Source organism: Haliotis rufescens, unplaced genomic scaffold (genome assembly GCF_023055435.1).
Source record: "Haliotis rufescens isolate VD_foot unplaced genomic scaffold, xgHalRufe1.0.p SCAF_20, whole genome shotgun sequence".
NCBI classification, from domain to species: Eukaryota; Metazoa; Mollusca; class Gastropoda; order Lepetellida; family Haliotidae; genus Haliotis; species Haliotis rufescens.
Genome location: NW_025963891.1, coordinates 7,718,101 through 7,741,383, shown reverse-complemented (window position 1 = coordinate 7,741,383; position 23,283 = coordinate 7,718,101). Strand labels below are relative to the sequence as shown.

Here is a 23,283-nt window from a genome sequence, read left to right as displayed (position 1 = left end):
TATATGTGTGTGTATGTGGTTATGTGTGTGCATGTGTATATATGTGTGTATGTGGTTGTGTTTGTGCATGTGTATAAATGTGTGTATGTGGTTGTGTGTGCATGTGTATATATGTGTGTATGTGGTTGTGTGTGTGCATGTGTATATATGTGTGTATGTGGTTGTGTGTGCATGTGTAAATATGTGTGTATGTGGTCATGTGTGTGTATGTGTGTATATGTGTGTGTTTGTGCATGTGTATATATGTGTATATGTGGTCATGTGTGTGTATGTGTGTATCTGGTTATGTGTGTGTGTGTTAGTATGTATATGTGTGTGTTTGTGCATGTGTATATATGTGTGTACGTGGTTATGTGTCTGTGTATGTGTGCATGGTGTGGTCTCGTCTCGCTTATCTGTGTATTACATCCTGGGATACCTGCCAGTTATAATCCTCCAATGCATGTACCGCCCTGGGGCGTGGGTGTTGATGTGTGCGTTGATATGCGAGTGGCTCAGTGCATATTGCTCTTTGTAATGCACACATGTGCGAACTATTCAACTGCCACCACATCAGCAGAAACGCACATGCGTGAAAAAAAAGACAATGAGGTATTCCAGCACTATGCTTTCCCACATGGGAGTCGGCTGTGATGCCGAGGATAATATGTGTCAAGTAATAACAACCTCGACTATCAGCTGTTTCAGATAGAAAGACACACAATGGACCATTGACTTGTTAAGCTATTTCAGTCTAATTAAATTCAAGAATTTCAGCATACATGAGAAAGAATGTTGCTGTTTAATTTCATTCTTTATTCATAAATTTTGTTGTTTTGAGTTTAAAATGTAAGGGACCGGTCATTTATTACAGGGGGTGCGTCAGATGTATTCCATGCACAGATGTGCTGAAGATATGGACCCTCCCCAAATGCTTGTCATATTTGTGGATGACCATCCCCATGTCCCTCCAAAAGCACTGTATATTTTATAATAAATCACCACTCCCCAAATATGGGTATTACTTTACTCGCCTTCAGACTGTCATATTTGTGGCGGTTCCCATCCCCCCCCTCCCCCTCCTACCACACATACACACACACCCTGATTTCCTTAGAGCACACACACACACACACACACACACGCACACGCACACGCACACAATACTCAAACTTAGATAATGCCAGCACTAAAACATATTAATGTAACAAGGCCCACAAGGCCTGGGCTGTGACAGCTTATACTATATGGAAATGTTCCTCAGCATAAAACTTCCCATCAAGACTGTAAAGTTTCAGGAATAAACTACAATCAGACTTCCAGGTAAGCTGCATATTTGCTGAAAATATGTACAATAAATAACCAAAAATATTTTCCGTTTCTTGCGTACAAATACTCATGAACATTATTTAATAATTAAAACCAGGGCTGGGACGAGTCCAAATTTACTACCCAGGTATACCCACCTCCCTATTACCCGACCCTACCCGGGTACCTGCTGTAGGTCTCAAGAGAAAGGTAAAACATGTCCGATTGAGAATAGATTGACTGACCGTACTACTGTCAAAATAAATTTGGATACACGTATTATCCGATCTGGTCATGCATACACTGAAGTTGACTGATGTTTTATCACTATGCAAACATATAAAGTCAGAAGGAATGTGTGCAAAGTCAGAAAGAACTGTGAACATTTATCACTTACAGTGTTACCATAGAGTTCTAGATAATTTTTGCCATTAAACAATATAATCACTTGACTAACCACGGGTCCGGGTAGTCCTTTGGGTACCCGGGGCCTACTCAGTACCGACCCGTAACCCGAGTTACCCGTTCCAGCCCTAATTAAAACTCTAATAGTATAACGACACTGTGCATATCTGTATTCCTTTACACATCTTTATTGACTGACTGAATGCAGCCATCATATATACAGGAACTCTACTGCAGTGGGCAATGCAGGGTCCTGCTTATTGCAACTTAGACATGTGTGGCTGTTGTGAACTTACACAATATGTGACACACTTAGGGCATCACATGAACAGGTGCAAATTAGAAGTTACCTGAAACAGGTTTTTAAGCATAATTATGTTTGAGAAAGATTCTCTGATTGGTCAAGGAAATAGCCAATAGACTTGCCCCAAGGGAGTAAAAGTATATTAACTACCCAAAGAAAACTATCAATACCCAATGTGAATGATAGCATCTAAATACTCAGTGGCAAAAACATATATCCGGAGCCCTGAATTTGATAAAACTGTTGTCTGTTAGTGACTAATGAGTCTCCTGACATGCCTATTATCTCGCATATATATTCAGCCTCGACACACCACCAAGTTTGTCTGTTGTTTAGCGCCACACTCAATATTATTCTAGCTATAAGAAGGCAGCCTATGAATAATCCAGTCTATAAATACAACTTTGTTTGTTTTTCAACACCACACTCAGCAATATTCCACCTATATGACGTCTTTCTGTAAATAATCAAATCTGGACCAGACAATCAAGTGATTGACATCAAGAGCATCGATCTATGCAACTGGGATTTCATCAAAGTGGTACGTCTGAGACCTGCATCACTTTGGGTTTTCTTCACGTTAAACTGACACGCTATGATATAACAGGAATACGGTTGAAAGCAGCGTTAAACTCAACTCACTCACTAGATATTTCCATGTTTTAACTGCTCATGATTTAATACCATATTTTCAATGTCTGTTTGACTTGATAAATGCCACACATAATGCTATACCAAGATAACAGCATGGTTCTATGTAATGTAATCCAAATGTAACATATTATTGAATCATTTGTTGCAATAAATCAGAAGCATTACATCAATTTTACCAAGATAATATCAACATTGCCACCATTAAATATTGACTCAGTGATCCAGGTATATCAGGTATATCAGTGAGTGAGGATCTAACATACATGACATGCCCTTATCATCCATGGCTGATTGACAACGTTTTAGTGGGTGCTATGAACATCATACCTAATCTTAGTGCAACATATATCAGGAAAATGTGGCCTGAGTAAAATACTAAAAAGGCTCTGAAGCTCACCTGAACTTTTCTGGACTATTATCAGAATATTCTACAGGGGTAAGGGACGGTTTATTTATTGTACAGGGGGCAATAGGATTGGACCCTGGACTATATCATATTTTGCCGTAACACCCCATCCCCCAATTTTATGTAACATTGTTTCATATGATATATGTTTCATTGTTACCCTATATAAATTACCAGTCACAAAATATTGTTAGAATTTACAATTTTAAATCTGAGAAAATATAAATTTAAATTTTCTTGCCCCTCCGAGTTTGGGATAATTTTGGAGACCCCCCCTCTTTTGCAGTCATTTCTTCATGACCCACCTCCCAAACCTCTGTTATAATCTCACCAGCCCACCACCCTTCTTATAAGTGTTTGTGCTTAAGATTAAGAAGTAAAAGAAATAACAGAAGTTTCTACTAAACAGACATCATCACAGCATGTACATCTAATTAAAAAAACCGCAGGAAAACTGGATAAATAGGGTTACAGAGTAACATGAAGGTCAAAGGCTTAGCTGGGTCAAGGAATGTATAGTGTCAGATGTATCACAGGCATATCAAGCTTCATAATGACACATAAAACATGGCGGAATAAAGACATTTTCATTATGGCTGCCATAGTGGCCATGTTTACAATAAGCTCAGAATTCTGTAAGACACCATAGCTGGAATAGTTCTTAAAAAGTTTAAGCTTTATAGTCATTGTAGTTACAATGGAAATGTAAAAATTCATGACAGATGGATGACATAAGCCCCTCTGTCTTTCAGAAAGAGGAGCTAAAAATATAATTGGATGTTTGGCCAGAAAAGTGATTCCTTTACCTAGTGATTTGCTTTCTTTACACTTATTTCTTTAGAACTGAACACAATCACAGATACCTCCATTGCAAAGGCATTTAACACTTACTTCCTACATTCTTCACCTACACGGTAATCAGTCATTATTTCAAAGTCAGAAAGTTTGAGTCGGTGTCGTTGGAATTGGTATTTTTTCAGCATTTTCAATCAGAATGTAAGTTAAGTGGTTTGTGTGGTGATGAGACAAGAAAAGATACCAGCACAGATGAAGTTGTTTGTGATGCTGATGGATATTTCTCCACCAAATGCAATTTGGTTACAACGCTCATTCTGGAATCTTCTTGAAATGCAAAATAATAATTTCTTACTATGAATAACATGAAACTTGGAACCTATGCAAATTACATTTGGTTTTATGCTACTTTCAACAGTATTTCAGTCATAACACGGCGTGCCAGCATAATTTGTGTGAGGAAGCCATAAAGTGATTTTGTGAAAGCCATGAGCCAGATATGGTGCTGACTGAACAAAGATTATTATCTCTGGGATTAGAACCCACAATCAGCTGCCCCTGGCATGACAAAGGGACACAACTCTGCACAGTGCTTCAGACAAAATGGCCACCCATCTTGATGAAACAGTATCATATTGTATTATTATCTCATGGTAAATGTTCAAATATTCCATAAAACTAACATCCCTTACATAAAGTAAAAAGTATACTGTGGCAGACAAATATATCTTGGTTCATAAAAGTATCACCAGAGTGAAACTGACAAGCACATGTTTCAAATAGAAATAGAGTTATTTCATTAATACAGACCGAAAACATGTCACTAGCTTTCTTTGAAGACCTCACACAATGATTCAGATGGGTGCCTTTGAATTTTCTTTGCCAGTTTTAATTCAAATCTATTTCCATTAATGCAGCCTTTACGTTGTGGCCACACTGTGCAGATGAAAGTTGGCTTGTTGTGGGCATGTCAGAGACGGAACACACAGATCAGAATAATGGCTCCCAGAGAACATGCTAGTTAGTATGTAGCTTGAAATACATCTAAGTTTTTTCTCCCATCAATTAGCCAATAAATAAAACATATTACCTCCAAGATAAACAGTTAGAAATTCATGACAGAATCAAGAGATTTTGGATTAACAGTGTTTAAGCAAATAAATGGCTGGTACTTATTTGTTTTGAGGTTAATGCTTTGTGTGCCTGATGGTCGTAATAAGGTTCATGCATTGCTTGCAGTAGGGCTAATTGTTTCAGGCTGATTGTTAATTGTTTGAGGTTAACCCTTGATGTGAGCAGTTAATGGTTTAGGCTTAAGTTTGATGTTTGGTAGAGTAGGTAACTGATTGAGGATGAAGTTTGATGTTTGTTAGAGTAGGTAACTGATCTAGACAGAAGTATGATGTTTGTTAGAGCAGGTAACTGATCGAGACAGAAGTTTGATGTTTGTTAGAGTAGGTAACTGATTGAGGATGAAGTCTGATGTTTGTTAGAGCAGGTAACTGATCGAGACAGAAGTTTGATGTTTGTTAGAGTAGGTAACTGATCAAGGCTGGAGTTTGATGTTTGTTCGAGCAGGTAACTGATCGAGACAGAAGTTTGATGTTTGTTAGAGTAGGTAACTGATCGAGACAGAAGTATGATGTTTGTTAGAGCAGGTAACTGATAGAGACAGAAGTTTGATGTTTGTTAGAGTAGGTAACTGATTGAGACAGAAGTATGATGTTTGTAAGAGCAGGTAACTGATCGAGACAGAAGTATGATGTTTGTTAGAGTAGGTAACTGATAGAGACAGAAGTATGATGTTTGTTAGAGCAGGTAACTGATTGAGGCTTAAGTATGATGTTTGTTAGAGTAGGTAACTGATCGAGACAGAAGTATGATGTTTGTTAGAGCAGGTAACTGATCGAGACAGAAGTTTGATGTTTGTTAGAGCAGGTAACTGATCGAGACCGAAGTATGATGTTTGTTAGAGCAGGTTACTGATCGAGACAGAAGTTTAATGTTTGTTAGAGCAGGTAACTGATAGAGACAGAAGTTTGATGTTTGTTAGACTAGGTTTGTATGTTTATTTGTTGTTTAACGCTGCACTCAGCAATATTCCAACTATATGACAGCAGTCTGTAAATAATCGAGTCTGGACCAGACAATCCAGTAATTGACATCATGAGCATGTTAGAGCAGGTAACTGATCAAGGCTGGAGTCTGATGTTTGTCAAAGCAAGGCGTAAAAGGTTCAGTGTTTGTCAGAGTAGTTAATTTATTGATGATGAAATGTTTGTCAGAGGTAGTTATTGTGGAAGGTAGAAGTTGCATGTGCTGGACTGGACCATGTGTAGTCTCCGAGGGCGGTGTGCTAGAGTGGCCATGTGCAGTCTACTCACCTAGGGTGGTCAGACCAAGGCCAGTGTGTGCTAGAGTGCAGTCTACTCACCTAGGGCGGTCAGACCAAGGCCAGTGTGTGCTAGAGTGGCCATGTGCAGTCTACTCACCTAGGGCGGTCAGACCAAGGCCAGTGTGTGCTAGATTGCAGTCTATGCACCTAGGGCGGTCAGACCAAGGCCAGTGTGTGCTAGAGTGCAGTCTATGCACCTAGGGCGGTCAGACCAAGGCCAGTGTGTGCTAGAGTGCAGTCTATGCACCTAGGGCGGTCAGACCAAGGCCAGTGTGTGCTAGAGTGCAGTCTATGCACCTAGGGCGGTCAGACCAAGGCCAGTGTGTGCTAGAGTGCAGTCTATGCACCTAGGGCGGTCAGACAAAGGCCAGTGTGTGCTAGAGTGGCCATGGGCAGTCTACTCACCTAGGGCAGTCAGACCAAGGCCAGTGTGTGCTAGAGAGGCCATGTCCCCATTGCCTGTGTTGGAGAAGGCAGTGAGGTTCTTCTCAGAGTCCTTGTCTATACCCAGCAGCAGCTGCCGGGCCAGGTACATGTTTGAGGCGTTGCGCTCAATACTTTTGACAATCACAGACTGAAATGTAAATGAGAACATTAGTGCTGGGGTGTTAATAATTTTCAAGATGAACCCAACTTATATCAGTTTTTCACCATAGTTCTATCTGATAAGGAAACACAAATCAGCAATAATGACATTTATTACCCTCTTTCCGAGAAGATATTGGGCATTTAATACAAGGGCTACCCCAACATAGCTGTTGGCCAAAATTATCAGAATAGCTCGCAAAAAGATTCATCTCCATACATGAAAAAGTGATGCAATGCAATTACATCCAGTTATTCCCCGGGAAAGGTTCGGCCAATGCCAGTTCTTCCCCATTCTTGCCTCCAACCTATGCCAGTTCTATCTCATCCTGGGCCAGTTCTGGTCATATTTCTCCAGGTCTTCACACATGTATTGCCATGGGGAAAGAGTTTTTTGAGGCGTAGTCTCTCGCCTCATGGATTTCTTAAGGAAAACCCTATTTTATATAATTTTTATGTTTCAATATAAAAGGTTTCGCCCCTAGGGAAGAACTGTCCTAGGCCAAACCTTCCCTGGGGAAGAACTGGCCAGGGGAAGGTTAAGCCTGGTACAGCGGGATTTGAACCCATAATCACAGGTTTCTGGCGTGCCCTAAAGATGCATCTCTACACAGCAAATTGCAGTGCAAGACAACTGGGCCACCAGTGCCGTTGTGCCCATGACACTTTAGTGTCAAAGTAGCGGGATCAGTGAGTGGTCATACACTACAGTCAGCCATGACACAGTCCCTTTAAAGTTGAATCACACCTGAATCAGACAAATCAGAGATTGATAGTGTGCCACCTGTTTTCCTGCTACCTGGGCACAGGCGATAGACTCGATCAGCAAGCTGAGAAATGGTATCATCCTACTCCCATTTGGCATCTTACAGCATGCATGGGGTGCTGAGGATATGTTACTTACAATGTTAGGTTTTTCCATGAATATAAAATTCCATAGAGAAGAGTTCACCCTACTACTGACTATTTTCAGATGAGTTTGCAAAGATACTTGTAAAATCTATTTTAGTAAAACAACTATATGTTGAATATCAAATACACACTTAAGCCTGTCTTTGAAATAATTCTAATGTTTTCTCTCTGCAAGTTCTGACATTCATCATTGAGCTGGGTTTTCTCACACCACTTTTAACAGTATTCCAGTTATATTGGGGTGTGTCAGCTTAATGTGGGAGGAAAGCCCGAAGTGATGCAGGTCTCAGATGTTTACCACTTCAGTGAAACCCATGCGCACAGGTATGGTGCTGACGAACCTAGAAACATAATCAGGCCGAACCAGGATTCGAATCCACAATCATAGGTTTCTGACGTGCCCAAGGATGCAATTCTGCACAGCAAATCGCGGCACCTTGGACGACTGGGCCACCAATGCACCCTCATCATTGAGAGACTAACCCGTTCAGCATTGGTGTTATACATCACTGATTGATATTGATACAGGAAACCCCTGCAAAGTGGTTACGCCACTTTCACCATGGAACAATACGTTCATCACGGATGTTCAAATATAGAGCATGTGCGTGAACACATCACTTAAAAAATATATGTTTATTTAATCAAACAACACCAAGATAAATATTGTTGAAAGAAAGCAAGCTTGGATGAGATAGGATTTTTTCTACATTTGAGATCTTGTGATGAATGAAACTTACAAGTTTCAATCCAAACAAACATTCATACATTTCCCATGTCAGATCCAGGAGCCAAGCTCAGCATCTGCTTGTCAGTTTCATGTGGAAAAAACAGATGGCTTTGCTTTATCATCCAATACAAGATATTACTCACTGACATCAATTTTATCTTTGCTTACATAAAACACTGTGAGATATTAATGACAGTGATGGGTTATATAAACATGTCACAGACATGATGATAAGACGAAATTTCATTAAAAATTGGTTTTCAGATTATGCCAACACTAACATAATGAAAAGTGGTAAAAACTAATCTAAAAGGCACTATTTCTTTAATTGTGCCTAATGGAAACTTGTGTGTTCAAGTAAAACAACATGGTTCAACTACAGGACAAATTAACTGGTCACATGGCAACATATTTAAGTCATGTTGGTGAAGAAACCACAGTAGCAGATCTACAGAAGGTCGCCTCTAGTACGTGTTATCCAAGTGGTTTGGGCTGCGCTATACCACCTGATTTGTCTTAAAACTATTCTGTCCAACACCTGCCTATGATACAGGAGTTTTCATTAATTTTGTTCAATTTCACTGAACATCCTTGGTAACCATTTATTAATAATAATAATTGATACAAAATTTATATTAAAATTGATATGCATTTGGACAAATTAGATATTCAACCAATTTTACACTATATTTCAGACACTTGCTGTGGTGGCCATTTTGATTTTTTTCTAAATATAAAATGCTTACTTCATTGTAAAGAAGACTGAATATCCTTCAAACACTTGAAAGCAATTTGCAGGAAAAGAAGATGGTGCGAAGGATGTACCCTTCACTAAACTATTCTGTGATGTTAGAAGTTTTGCAAATGAAAAGTAATCTTGGATGTAGCCAGGTACATGCACAACATGTTATGGGAATATGATATCCATAGTTCTAAAAAAGAGTCTTCAAGTTCAGTGCTAATTAACAGATGTAATGGATGATAAACGATGTCAAGGTGATCCAAATAAGTAAACTGAAACATATATTTATCACCTACCAACCAGGATTTATCACATTAAAAAATAATGGCTTAAATTCTATTCTACTGTTCAGGAAATATACCATAGTGCGAAACATATAGGGTTTGCCATTTTGAGTGATCTGTTTTAAGAAATCGGTGATTTTGTTTATTTTTGCGCTTTCTGTGTCAGTTATCTAGACTTTAGATTTCTGGTAATTTGCTAGGATTCGGTTGTTGTTTATAAACAATACTACAGCTATTTCACAACAAGAACAAAGGTTTAACAATTTGGGGAACAAATAAGTTGGGGAATCAAACATGGACCCTTGATCATACTTTGGACAAGCCAACATGATACCAACCAGGCTATCAACAAAACTTGCATTATTAAAAAAACTAATGGTTCTAAATTAAGATGTATGGTGAAATCTGAAAAGTTCCCACTTTCAACAACTCTTGACATGTGTTCAGATATGTGCCATGATACTCCATCTTATCAGAGATATATTTCCTTTTTTAATCAACAAATACATTATATATATAATTTTGACAAAGAAAATCAAACCTGGTTGAATAAACAACTTTAATAGGTCTTTTTTTTAACTTCCACATCAACCTAAACAAACTCATGGCAGCATGATTGTGCATCTGTGGTTAAAAGGCACACTGTTGTTCCTCAAGCCAGCCACTTGTCTCCAGCAACACTGACAGGTAATTTAGGCTGTCTCACCACCAAGTTTGAAAAACAGACACACATTCATAACAAAGTTTGGGATGGTTTTTTTCCTTTTTCTGTTAATTTGGAATTTCCTCCTTGTAGTGTATCAACTGATGCCATCAAGATGGCAACTTTTATGACTTTTCTACATGGCTGAGATTCAAGTCCTTATTCTCTGGCAGCCATTTATCCCTTTGAAATACCAACATGGCTGAGATTCAAGTCCTTATTCTCTGGCAGCCATTTATCCCTTTGAAATACCAACATGGTTGAGATTCAAGTCCGTATTCTCTGGCAGCCATTTATCCCTTTGAAATACCAACATGGCTGAGATTCAAGTCCTTATTCTCTGGCAGCCATTTATCCCTTTGAAATACCAACATGGCTGAGATTCAAGTCCGTATTCTCTGGCAGCCATTTATCCCTTTGAAATACCAACATGGCTGAGATTCAAGTCCTTATTCTCTGGCAGCCATTTATCCCTTTGAAATACCAACATGGCTGAGATTCAAGTCCTTATTCTCTGGCAGCCATTTATCCCTTTGAAATACCAACATGGCTGAGATTCAAGTCCGTATTCTCTGGCAGCCATTTATCCCTTTGAAATACCAACATGGCTGAGATTCAAGTCCGTATTCTCTGGCAGCCATTTATCCCTTTGAAATACCAACATGGCTGAGATTCAAGTCCGTATTCTCTGGCAGTCATTTATCCCTTTGAAATACCAACATGGCTGAGATTCAAGTCCTTATTCTCTGGCAGCCATTTATCCCTTTGAAATACCAACATGGCTGAGATTCAAGTCCTTATTCTCTGGCAGCCATTTATCCCTTTGAAATACCAACATGGCTGAGATTCAAGTCCGTATTCTCTGGCAGCCATTTATCCCTTTGAAATACCAACATGGCTGAGATTCAAGTCCTTATTCTCTGGCAGCCATTTATCCCTTTGAAATACCAACATGGCTGAGATTCAAGTCCGTATTCTCTGGCAGCCATTTATCCCTTTGAAATACCAACATGGCTGAGATTCAAGTCCGTATTCTCTGGCAGCCATTTATCCCTTTGAAATACCAACATGGCTGAGATTCAAGTCCTTATTCTCTGGCAGCCATTTATCCCTTTGAAATACCAACATGGCTGAGATTCAAGTCCTTATTCTCTGGCAGCCATTTATCCCTTTGAAATACCAACATGGCTGAGATTCAAGTCCTTATTCTCTGGCAGCCATTTATCCCTTTGAAATACCAACATGGCTGAGATTCAAGTCCGTATTCTCTGGCAGCCATTTATCCCTTTGAAATACCAACATGGCTGAGATTCAAGTCCTTATTCTCTGGCAGCCATTTATCCCTTTGAAATACCAACATGGCTGAGATTCAAGTCCGTATTCTCTGGCAGCCATTTATCCCTTTGAAATACCAACATGGCTGAGATTCAAGTCCGTATTCTCTGGCAGCCATTTATCCCTTTGAAATACCAACATGGCTGAGATTCAAGTCCGTATTCTCTGGCATCCATTTATCCCTTTGAAATACCAACATGGCTGAGATTCAAGTCCTTATTCTCTGGCAGCCATTTATCCCTTTGAAATACCAACATGGCTGAGATTCAAGTCCTTATTCTCTGGCAGTCATTTATCCCTTTGAAATACCAACATGGCTGAGATTCAAGTCCTTATTCTCTGGCAGCCATTTATCCCTTTGAAATACCAACATGGTTGAGATTCAAGTCCTTATTCTCTGGCAGCCATTTATCCCTTTGAAATACCAACATGGCTGAGATTCAAGTCCTTATTCTCTGGCAGCCATTTATCCCTTTGAAATACCAACATGGCTGAGATTCAAGTCCGTATTCTCTGGCAGCCATTTATCCCTTTGAAATACCAACATGGCTGAGATTCAAGTCCGTATTCTCTGGCAGCCATTTATCCCTTTGATATACCAACATGGCTGAGATTCAAGTCCGTATTCTCTGGCAGTCATTTATCCCTTTGAAATACCAACATGGCTGAGATTCAAGTCCTTATTCTCTGGCAGTCATTTATCCCTTTGATATACCAACATGGCTGAGATTCAAGTCCTTATTCTCTGGCAGTCATTTATCCCTTTGATATACCAACATGGCTGAGATTCAAGTCCTTATTCTCTGGCAGTCATTTATCCCTTTGATATACCAACATGGCTGAGATTCAAGTCCTTATTCTCTGGCAGTCATTTATCCCTTTGAAATACCAACAATTTTCACGTTGACTGACAATCTAAGATATCTTACTTTCTATGTAAGAACATGTATACATTCAGGAATTTCTTTCAACTGAATCCTGTAGTTCATCTGGGAATTTTTATAACCATCTTCCTTACTGATTTAGACTTTATCAGATATCACTGCAACTATCATTAACATCTTTGAGTGGCATGTATAATCCAGTGATTGATATTGTGAGCAACAAACCATGCAGTCAGTGTCAGTGTCCGCCATAAGGCAGAGTGTTCAAATGAAAAATCTGTACATCCATTCAGCATAACATCACGCAAAGCTTACAAAACGAAATATTTATCTCCTTAATGACATGCAATCAACCAAGTCACCGAGTCTGACCACCTGATCTATGAAGTCGGCATACTAGGCTGGGACGAGTCCAAATTTACTACCTGGGTACCCACCCCCCTATTACCCGACCCTACCCGGGTACCCACTGTAGGTCTCAGGGGATGTCTCAAAATGTCCGATTGGGAACCTTTTTAGCATAGCCCTGTCAAAATGTATTTAGATACATGTATTAAACAAACTGGTCATGCATATACTGAAGTTGACTTTAGCTATATCTTTATTCAACCATATGAAAAATCAGAAGGAATGGGTGCATAGTCAGAAAGAAATGCTAACATTAGTGACTTGTAGTGTAACCATCGAGTTCTAGATAACTCTTGTCATTAAACAATATATCACATGATTAACTACGGGTCCGGGTAGTCCTGTGTGGGTACCCGGGTCCTACTTAGTACCCAACCAACCCGGGTACCCGAGTTACCCATCCAAGCCCTACAGCATAGGTTGCTGGGGACCAGTTTTAACCTGGAACCCATATTGGGTGAATGTAAGTATGACCAACTACTTAAAAACAATTGTACTGATCAACGTTTCGATGTCGATTCTCCATGTAGACTTCGACATACAAAACTTGCTTGACAATGGTTTCGGAATCAGCACAGCAACATTGCTACAATTGTTTAAAGAAGTTAATGTTCCATACAATGTTATTATTAGTTAACTCAAGTTCAGCTAGAATTTCTGAAAAAAATATTTTCTTAATTATCTTTTCAAAATTCCATATTTTTAAAATGTTATAGCAATTCGTGCCAAGACATGTACAGTATTTTAGAAACTGTTGAGTGTGTAGAGGGACATTTAAGGTTTATCACAGGTCAACTACTTAAATATAATAAAAGGAACAGATGCATAAAACCAGCAGCTGGTCAAAACATCAACTACAAAATCAAAAGGAGAGTAAACATGCCTAACATCACCCTAAACCAAATCAGTTCTTGAAATATTTAATAAAGTGTGTATCATAATGTCTATAACACTGAAATAAATGACAGACATGACTGGTGCACAGGACAAATGCCTTGCTAGAGGTCTGTGTAGCTGTCACCGGTAATGGAATTAACAAGTGTATGTGTAAATGACAAACATAAAAATGACACCTGTTGATAAACTCTGATGATAAAAGAGGTAAGTAAATCATTACACTGATGATAAAATTTTCTTAAAACTTGAATGGATTATTAGGAGCCCATAATCTGTTACTATTATGGCCTAACGTTATTAGCACAAACTTCAAAACTATTACATCATGCTTAACAGCTACTGATAGGTTTGAGATGGTTTTAGATTTTATGAATAATTAATGATAGACTATTAAACATTTAAAAACTAATGTGGGTGTGTGCCACAATCTGATTGGCTGAAAACTGGGGTTAAATTTTAATTGAAGGGGGAAATCTTGATGAAATTAAAAAATCTGATTGAAGTGATTCCCAAATATAAAAAAAACCATGGTTGATAACTTGATGAAATGAATATTATATTCAATATTTCTTCAGTTTGGCAAATGTTTGCCAAATGAAATTCCTTCACTTGAGTTTTCTCTGCATCCTTCTAATATCAATATGACATCATACAAGATAGCCAACTCTGGTATTTACAATGTCATATAAACATCATGTGCTCTCGCATTTAAAGGGCAAGTAAAGCGATTTTGTTGTGAATGTCAATTTTTCTAGATACATTAAGTTAATTTCAGAGAGAGAAAAATTCATAGAAAGTATTAAATGTCCAAGTGAAAATGCTGAAATCACAGTGCAGTGCAGTGCAGTGCAGGGACAAGTGACCCCTCCACATTCATACAGTCTATAGTGTACTAAGGTACAGTACAGAGCAGGAATAAGTTCTCCTCACCTTGCTTGGCTGTTTGGGTTTGGGTTTCACACTGATAAACACATCCAGCTGCTCAGTCAGTTGTTGGACTCGACCTGGAACCACACACAATTCTTTTAAACATATACTTTCATTGCAGTTTCTGTTGTTCATTTAATAATCTTATTCGTTGCTGGATCAATGGACTTCATGACATGCTCAATAAGGTGTGTTAATTTCAAAGCATAATATTAACATTATGTAAGACTGGAGGGGACAGTGTACTTTCTAAAAAATAATAACACAATCCTTATTAAAGACTTCAACATAAAATATAATCTTTTCATACTTTCTTGTTGCCATTTCAGCAATCAAGAGCGGTGACAAGGCGCCTGCAGAATCAAGGTACAAAGGTAAATATATGTCTAGAATCCAACTCATCCAGAACAATGTTCCTGACAATTAAGGCTTAAACAAGCAAGGCAAGAACCTATCTGAATTGATTCTTGAAAATTGTGTTCATGTATCAACAGACTACCCAAAGAAGGTCATCTCCCAGAGATAAAATTGGCTGAATTTGCCAATGGATATCCACGAAACAAGTGATTAATTGTATTGCCGATGTGAACTCGCACAAAGTAGTTTAGGATTTATTCCAAGACCGAAAGCACTCAAAAATCTAAGCATGTAATTATGTGAGAAATTAATGGAATTCACTTAAAATATATAAACATTTTTGTTGTTGTATCGCGATCTTCTCAACAGTATCGCATATTTAACCCAACTCTGATCATAAAACAAACAATGGTGAGATATAATATTCCCATCTCTTGCCTCTCCCTGACAAAAAACCTGCCTCCCTGCACAGTTGATAACATACTAATTACACACTGAAACACAAAGTGGCACACATTAGCCTCTCAACACCAAAACAAACTCACAATTAATTCTTTGTACTAGACAAGCAATAAATCCCCCTATAAACATGCTTGTATCAGCTTTGGCCATTGTGTTTTTTCTCCTGTGGGCAACCTGCCAAGCCCTTCAGGTTATGGGTGGATTTCAAAGCTTTCAAGATAAGATTTCTTGTCTCCACTGTTTAATTGCTGAATCTTTTCCATCCTTCTCAATTAAAATCAAGTCTTTTTACTAACAAGGGTCACCCTCCCAATAATATATCAGTTTGATTCTGTGGTGAAGGTACATTACTTATTATGAGCGATAAGATAACTCTTCCACTTGGGTTGTGGCTGTAGTTTGTGGGACTTCTTTTGTGTAAGATTTGAGGTTTATTTAGTGTAGTAATAATTCAGGCATTACTGACAGAGATGGTTTATTTACTTGTGATAAATAGCGCATGTTTATCCTTGACATTTAATAACATTGCGTGATCTGTATAAATTAATATTAGACGACTCTCTGCATGACTCTCTCTATGAAAACAGGAAATAAGAACTAATATGTAAAAAAATAATCAACATGTATTAATTAATCAATTTAAAAAGTAGATGTTCATGTAGAAGAGATTTTTAACTCCAAGTACAAGAAAGTGGCAATACTTGTCAAGACATTTTACCATGAAAACACATGCAGCAACCATGAACTAAGATTAATTATGTCATGTGAAATTCTGTGACAATCTGGTATGATTTTATGCACTGATATTAAGACCCCAAATACTGCTATCAGTCCATATGGCGTGGGTGATTATTTTTCTCAGTATTCCAATAAAAGAAATTCTTATTATTGATTTGAAATGATTTCCCAATAACAAGCTACAGATGACAGCAGGAGTGATGGAGTGAATGTTGTTTTACGCCACAGGCAGCAATACTCCAGCTAGGTGACCTGTAAGTAATCAGGGCATAGTAGTGGATGACAGCAACACCCACAACATCGGGGTATCAGCCAGGTTTGTCACACATCATGACCACCTGATCCTCATTCTAGTCCTCTTTTTGACAACAGGGATTTATCTAGACCAGTTCAGAGGCTGGTACTTGGCCCCAAGTCAATGTTAGTAAATTACAAATTTCCCAATTCATGTCGTCATAGTTATACCTAATGTTATGGCGTTGTAGTGCTGACTAGTACTTCACTAATAACAGGACCATTAAGGGGGATCAAAAAGGCTTTAGTGCTTACTTTTACACTATTGCATTGAATGCAATATTAAAACATGTCTTTGAGAAAAAGATTTTTAAAAATTATGGGTTTTCACAGTTTGTCAGCCAAGGGCACTTAGAATCCTAGACAAATCCCTGGACAAGCTCGTATACTGGGGACCTATTCTGCCCTGCAATGCCAATTCTGGGCCAGGCATATCACAGTGGATTACATGAACAACAATGCATGCAGCTGGTCATGATGACACAGCCATCAAGGTTGTCCTCAGTGGGAAGCATTTATGGTTTGCATGGTACCAGGGTCTGTATTACCCGCAAACTCCAGTAGGGTTCACAGAACGTTCCTCATACCAACAAAAATGCATTGTTGACTGATTTATATCTACATGTTTGCTTTTTCAATAAACAGCCATGAGCACCAAGTCATGTTGTGCATGTACGCACATACACATAGGCAGCATCAAGGGATCTTAAAGGTATAAGCTCTGACACATGGCCCTCTCTCTTGCAGGAATTGTGCAACAATACAAACAAAATTGCATCATTTCAGTTTAGCCCAGCTTATTTTATTTGTTAAGTTACACTGCACATAGGCGAATTTAGAGTGGGTCCGGACACCCCACTTGAGTGAGTGAGTGAGTTTGGTTTAACTCCGCTTTTAACAGTATTCCAGTTACATTGTGGCGTGTCAGCTTAATGAGGGAGGAAAGCCCAAAGTGATGCAGGTCTCAGACGTTTACCACTTCGGTGAAACCCACGAGCACGGGTATGGTGCTGACAAACCAAGAAACATAATCGGGGCGAACCGGGATTCGAACCCACAATCATAGGTTTCTGGCGTGCCAAAGGGATGCAACTCTGCACAGCGAATCGCGGCGCCTTAGGCAACTGGGCCACCTGTGCCCCCCAACCCCATTTGAAACCAAATGTAGTATGTTGTAGGCAGTAAAATTGACTGAGAGAGGATTTTGATATTTTTGAGCCCTCCTTTTTAAAAATGCTGGATCCATCCTTGCTGCACTCAGCAATGTCCAAGATATATCTGTACCCTGTAAATAATCGAGTCTGAGCAGACAAACCAGTGGTTGATATTGTGAGCAAAGTAGCTATCAGAATACAATCAACAAAGTCACTGAGAGAGATCCCCTGATCCAATTCAGATAACTATTGACACAAGCCATACAGTACTGGCGACCCATTCTAACATGGATAACCTGGCTTTTATCATGTGCCACTGAAACCGAAAAGCACCACAGGGTCATTTGGGTAGCCTAGCGGTCAAAGTGTTTGCTCGTCACGCCGAGGACCTGGGTTTCAATTCCCAGCATGGGTACATTGTGTGAAGCCCACTTCTGGTGTCCCCCATCGTGATATTGCTGGAATATTGCTAAAAGCGGCGTAAAACCATACTTACTCAATCACTCACTCACTCACTCACTCACTAAAGCACCATCACTTTACCATAAGGCCACATAACCATGTTAGACAATTTGGGACATTCTATTTGGTTGTCCAATTTTGTTGATAAATGATGTCTTGATGCGGTCTTGATGCGGGCTTGATACAAATGATGCATATATACATGTACATACCTTGTTCCAAATCTATGTCTTCTTTGACATCGAACATTAGAACTAGGGGGAGACAACCCTGAAAGTAAAAAGATATCAAACCTCAGAGAGATTCAAAATAATGAATTACATCTTTTGTAACAATATAGACAGACAACGGCAGAAAGGGTGAGTCCATCACAGAGTAGGGTAGGACAACACACTAGGGCTGGGACGAGTCCAAATTTACTACTTGGGTACCCAACTCCCTATTGCCCTACCCTACCAGGGTACCCACTCTAGGTCTCAGGAGATGGGTACAAAATGTCCAGTCGGGAATAGTTCGACTGTAGCCCAGGCAAAATGTATTTAGATACACATATAAAAAGATCTGGTCATGCATACACTGAAGTTGACTGAAGCTTTATCCTTATTCCAACATTTGAAAGTCAGAAGGAAAGCATGCATAGTCATAGAAATGCGAACATCAGTGACTTGTAGTGTAACCATGGAGTCCTAGATGTTTTTGTCATTAAACAATATATCACTTGATTAACCACTGGTCTGGGTAGTCCTGTGGGTATGATGAAGGACATTCTGCCTAACGAACCAGTCACCAGTTTTACAAAATAGCACTGGGGCATCTCATGCCCCAAATTCTGATGGTGATCAATTTGAGATCACATGTTGCCTTTATGATTTTACTTTTAATTACTGATTTCTAACATTAATTTCATAACACATTTATTTGGCGAAAAGATTAATTTAACTTACGATGAGTTGTTGTCGAGCTAAGAACACACTTTCAATACTTCCAGTAATGTAGACTGTTCCTTTTCGTTGTGGCGTGGCGGTGTTGGGATCGGGGAAGTGTATACTGGCCCCTGTCCGCTGCATGATCTGCTTTATGTTGACACCTGCGCGGCCGATGATGAACAGGTGGTGCTGCTGGGCAATCTCCAGCTGCATGCTGACAGCCAGGGTGTTCTGGACACGTAAACACACAATCAGAAGCAGACCAATAGACACATAACACAACCCTGAAACAAACATTTGGTGGTTTTACGCCATAATCAGCAATATTACAGCCATATCATTGTGGCCTTATAATAATAGAGAGCAGGCCTGACAAACCAGTGCTTGATATTATATTCATGCATTTAACCAAGTCGCTGAGTAACACGATCCCATGTGGTCGTCTCTTACAATGCAATCGAGTTGTGTGGATCTATTCACTGAGTCAAACGATCCCATGTGGTCGTCTCTTACAATGCAATCGAGTTGTGTGGATCTATTCACTGAGTCAAACGATCCCATGTGGTCATCTCTTACAATGCAATTGAGCTGTGTGGATCTATTCACTGAGTCACACAATCCCATGTGGTCATCTCTTACAATGCAATCGAGTTGTGTGGATCTATTCACTGAGTCACACGATCCCATGTGGTCATCGCTTACAATGCAATCGAGTTGTGTGGATCTATTCACTGAGTCACACAATCCCATGTGGTCATCTCTTACAATGCAATCGAGTTATGTGGACCTATTCACTGAGTCACCCGATCCCATGTGGTCGTCTCTTACAATGCAATCCAGTTGTGTGGATCTATTCACTGAGTCACACAATCCCATGTGGTCATCACTTACAATGCAATCGAGTAGTGTGGATCTATTCACTGAGTCACACAATCCCATGTGGTCGTCTCTTACAATGCAATCGAGTTGTGTCGATCTATTCACTGAGTCGCACAATCCCATGTGGTCATCTCTTACAATGCAATCGAGTTGTGTGCACCTATTCACTGAGTCACACGATCCCATGTGGTCGTCTCTTACAATGCAATTGAGTTGTGTGGATCTATTCACTGAGACACACGATCCCATGTGGTCATCTCTTACAATGCAATCGAGTTGTGTGGATCTATTCACTGAGTCACACAATCCCATGTGGATGTCTCTTACAATGCAATCGAGTTGTGTCGATCTATTCACTGAGTCACACGATCCCATGTGGTCGTCTCTTACAATGCAATCGAGTTGTGTGGATCTATTCACTGAGTCACACAATCCCATGTGGTCGTCTCTTACAATGCAATCAAGTTGTGTGGATCTATTCACTGAGTCACATGATCCCATGTGGTCATCTCTTACAATGCAATCGAGTTGTGTGGATCTATTCACTGAGTCACATGATCCCATGTGGTCATCTCTTACAATGCAATCGAGTTGTGTGGATCTATTCACTGAGACACATGATCCCATGTGGTCATCTCTTACAATGCAATCGAGTTGTGTGGATCTATTCACTGAGTCACACGATCCCATGTGGATGTCTCTTACAATGCAATCGAGTTGTGTGGATCTATTCACTGAGACACACAATCCCATGTGGTCGTCTCTTACAATGCAATCGAGTTGTGTGGATCTATTCACTGAGTCACACGATCACATGTGGTCATCTCTTACAATGCAATCGAGTTGTGTGGATCTATTCACTGAGTCACACAATCCCATGTGGTCATCTCTTACAATGCAATCGAGTTATGTGGACCTATTCACTGAGTCACCCGATCCCATGTGGTCGTCTCTTACAATGCAATCGAGTTGTGTGGATCTATTCACTGAGTCACACGATCCCATGTGGTCATCACTTACAATGCAATCGAGTAGTGTGGATCTATTCACTGAGTCACACAATCCCATGTGGTCGTCTCTTACAATGCAATCGAGTTGTGTCGATCTATTCACTGAGTCGCACAATCCCATGTGGTCATCTCTTACAATGCAATCGAGTTGTGTGCACCTATTCACTGAGTCACACGATCCCATGTGGTCGTCTCTTACAATGCAATCCAGTTGTGTGGATCTATTCACTGAGACACACGATCCCATGTGGTCATCTCTTACAATGCAATCGAGTTGTGTGGATCTATTCACTGAGTCACACAATCCCATGTGGATGTCTCTTACAATGCAATCGAGTTGTGTCGATCTATTCACTGAGTCACACGATCCCATGTGGTCGTCTCTTACAATGCAATCGAGTTGTGTGGATCTATTCACTGAGTCACACAATCCCATGTGGTCGTCTCTTACAATGCAATCGAGTTGTGTGGATCTATTCACTGAGTCACACGATCCCATGTGGTCATCACTTACAATGCAATCGAGTAGTGTGGATCTATTCACTGAGTCACACAATCCCATGTGGTCGTCTCTTACAATGCAATCGAGTTGTGTCGATCTATTCACTGAGTCGCACAATCCCATGTGGTCATCTCTTACAATGCAATCGAGTTGTGTGGACCTATTCACTGAGTCACACGATCCCATGTGGTTGTCTCTTACAATGCAATTGAGTTGTGTGGATCTATTCACTGAGACACACGATCCCATGTGGTCATCTCTTACAATGCAATCGAGTTGTGTGGATCTATTCACTGAGTCACACAATCCCATGTGGATGTCTCTTACAATGCAATCGAGTTGTGTCGATCTATTCACTGAGTCACACGATCCCATGTGGTCGTCTCTTACAATGCAATCGAGTTGTGTGGATCTATTCACTGAGTCACATGATCCCATGTGGTCGTCTCTTACAATGCAATCGAGTTGTGTGGATCTATTCACTGAGTCACACGATCCCATGTGGTCACATGATCCCATGTGGTCGTCTCTTACAATGCAATCGAGTTGTGTGGATCTATTCACTGAGTCACATGATCCCATGTGGTCGTCTCTTACAATGCAATTGAGCTGTGTCGATCTATTCACTGAGTCACACAATCCCACTGTCATCACTTAGGACAAACATTCGAGTTTCGAAGACTTATTCTAGTTCAGGTCAGGGGAAAAACAAATATTTAGAAATGTAAATGAACAATTTGTTGTATTCAGTTTACTCTGCTTAAACCAGAAAACATCATAAAACAGTTAAGATGTAAGGTGTGATACTTTTACATGAATATTGAAAACACAATTAAATAATGTATTATATTTCTATACTAACTTGATGTAAATGCATCATCATTATGACAGACACTAACCCCCCAAAAGACTGTTTTGAGACTGAATTGTCACCTTTTCATTAACACATCCAAGTACTGATCTGAAGTATGGCTTTCACTTTGGACGTGGAAAATTGAGATTCATAGCATAAATTATACATATAAACATTTATCTTCTGGAAATAAATTGAACTGCTAACTCAAACAAAACCATCAAGACCACCAACAGACTAAACATAACTGGATTTCTCTCTCATGGACAAAAACATACGCACAGCACAATTATCTCTTTCTTTCACTGGGTTATTAAGGAGCATACATACCACGTAAAGAATACTCACTTTTATCAAAAACATCAATTTAAGTGCTGGTGTTTGTCATTTTTATGACGTTACAAAAAAGTGTTTAACATATTTAAGAGATATCTCTCATAATAATAAGAGCATGACAGAATTTCAGGAATAAAAGTGTCTGCACCATGGCATTTTGAAAACAGCCTATAAATACACGAACCCAAGAGCGGCGGCAGTCAATCTGATTCGTAACAGATGTGAATCTTTCAAACAAAGCCGCTATTATGAGTTTTTGGGGATGATATTTTTAATGACATCTTTCTATACGTACATTTAATAGGATTTTAAGCTTCAGAGATTGATTAATTTAACTTCAACTTTACCTCTGATGGAATGTTATTCTTGAAAAGAAACTCCATTATCACCAAAGTATGGACACATTACACCCTCCATGCTTCACAGAGGAACAGGAGATGAGACTTATCTCCAAGCAGCTCGCCCAGGAGCTGCTGTTGCTCTTAGCCCTTATCTCAAGTTAATCAACTGGATGCCATGTGTATTTATACAATTACAGATCAAAACATGCCTTCGCTGATTAGGATAATTCTTAAAAGAAAACATATATATATTTCTATGATCTTAGACTCTCCAATTTTCTTTCCTAAAAACAGCAATGGGGGTGGGGGGGGAGCT

At 39.5% G+C, this 23,283-nt stretch overlaps 1 protein-coding gene across 2 annotated transcripts in view; it reads right to left on the bottom strand.

The window, feature by feature from the left end:
- LOC124129076 (protein bicaudal C homolog 1-B-like) overlaps window positions 1-23,283 on the bottom strand; it is a 153,064-nt gene that overhangs the window by 30,416 nt on the left and 99,365 nt on the right. For both annotated transcript variants that reach the window (XM_048400810.1, XM_048400811.1), the window contains 4 exons: window positions 19,065-19,277; window positions 18,333-18,390; window positions 14,657-14,730; window positions 6,652-6,820 (listed from right to left, as the gene is read on the bottom strand). In XM_048400810.1, the coding sequence (XP_048256767.1) occupies window positions 6,652-6,820; window positions 14,657-14,730; window positions 18,333-18,390; window positions 19,065-19,277 (514 nt within the window). The remainder of the gene's footprint in view (window positions 1-6,651; window positions 6,821-14,656; window positions 14,731-18,332; window positions 18,391-19,064; window positions 19,278-23,283) is intronic.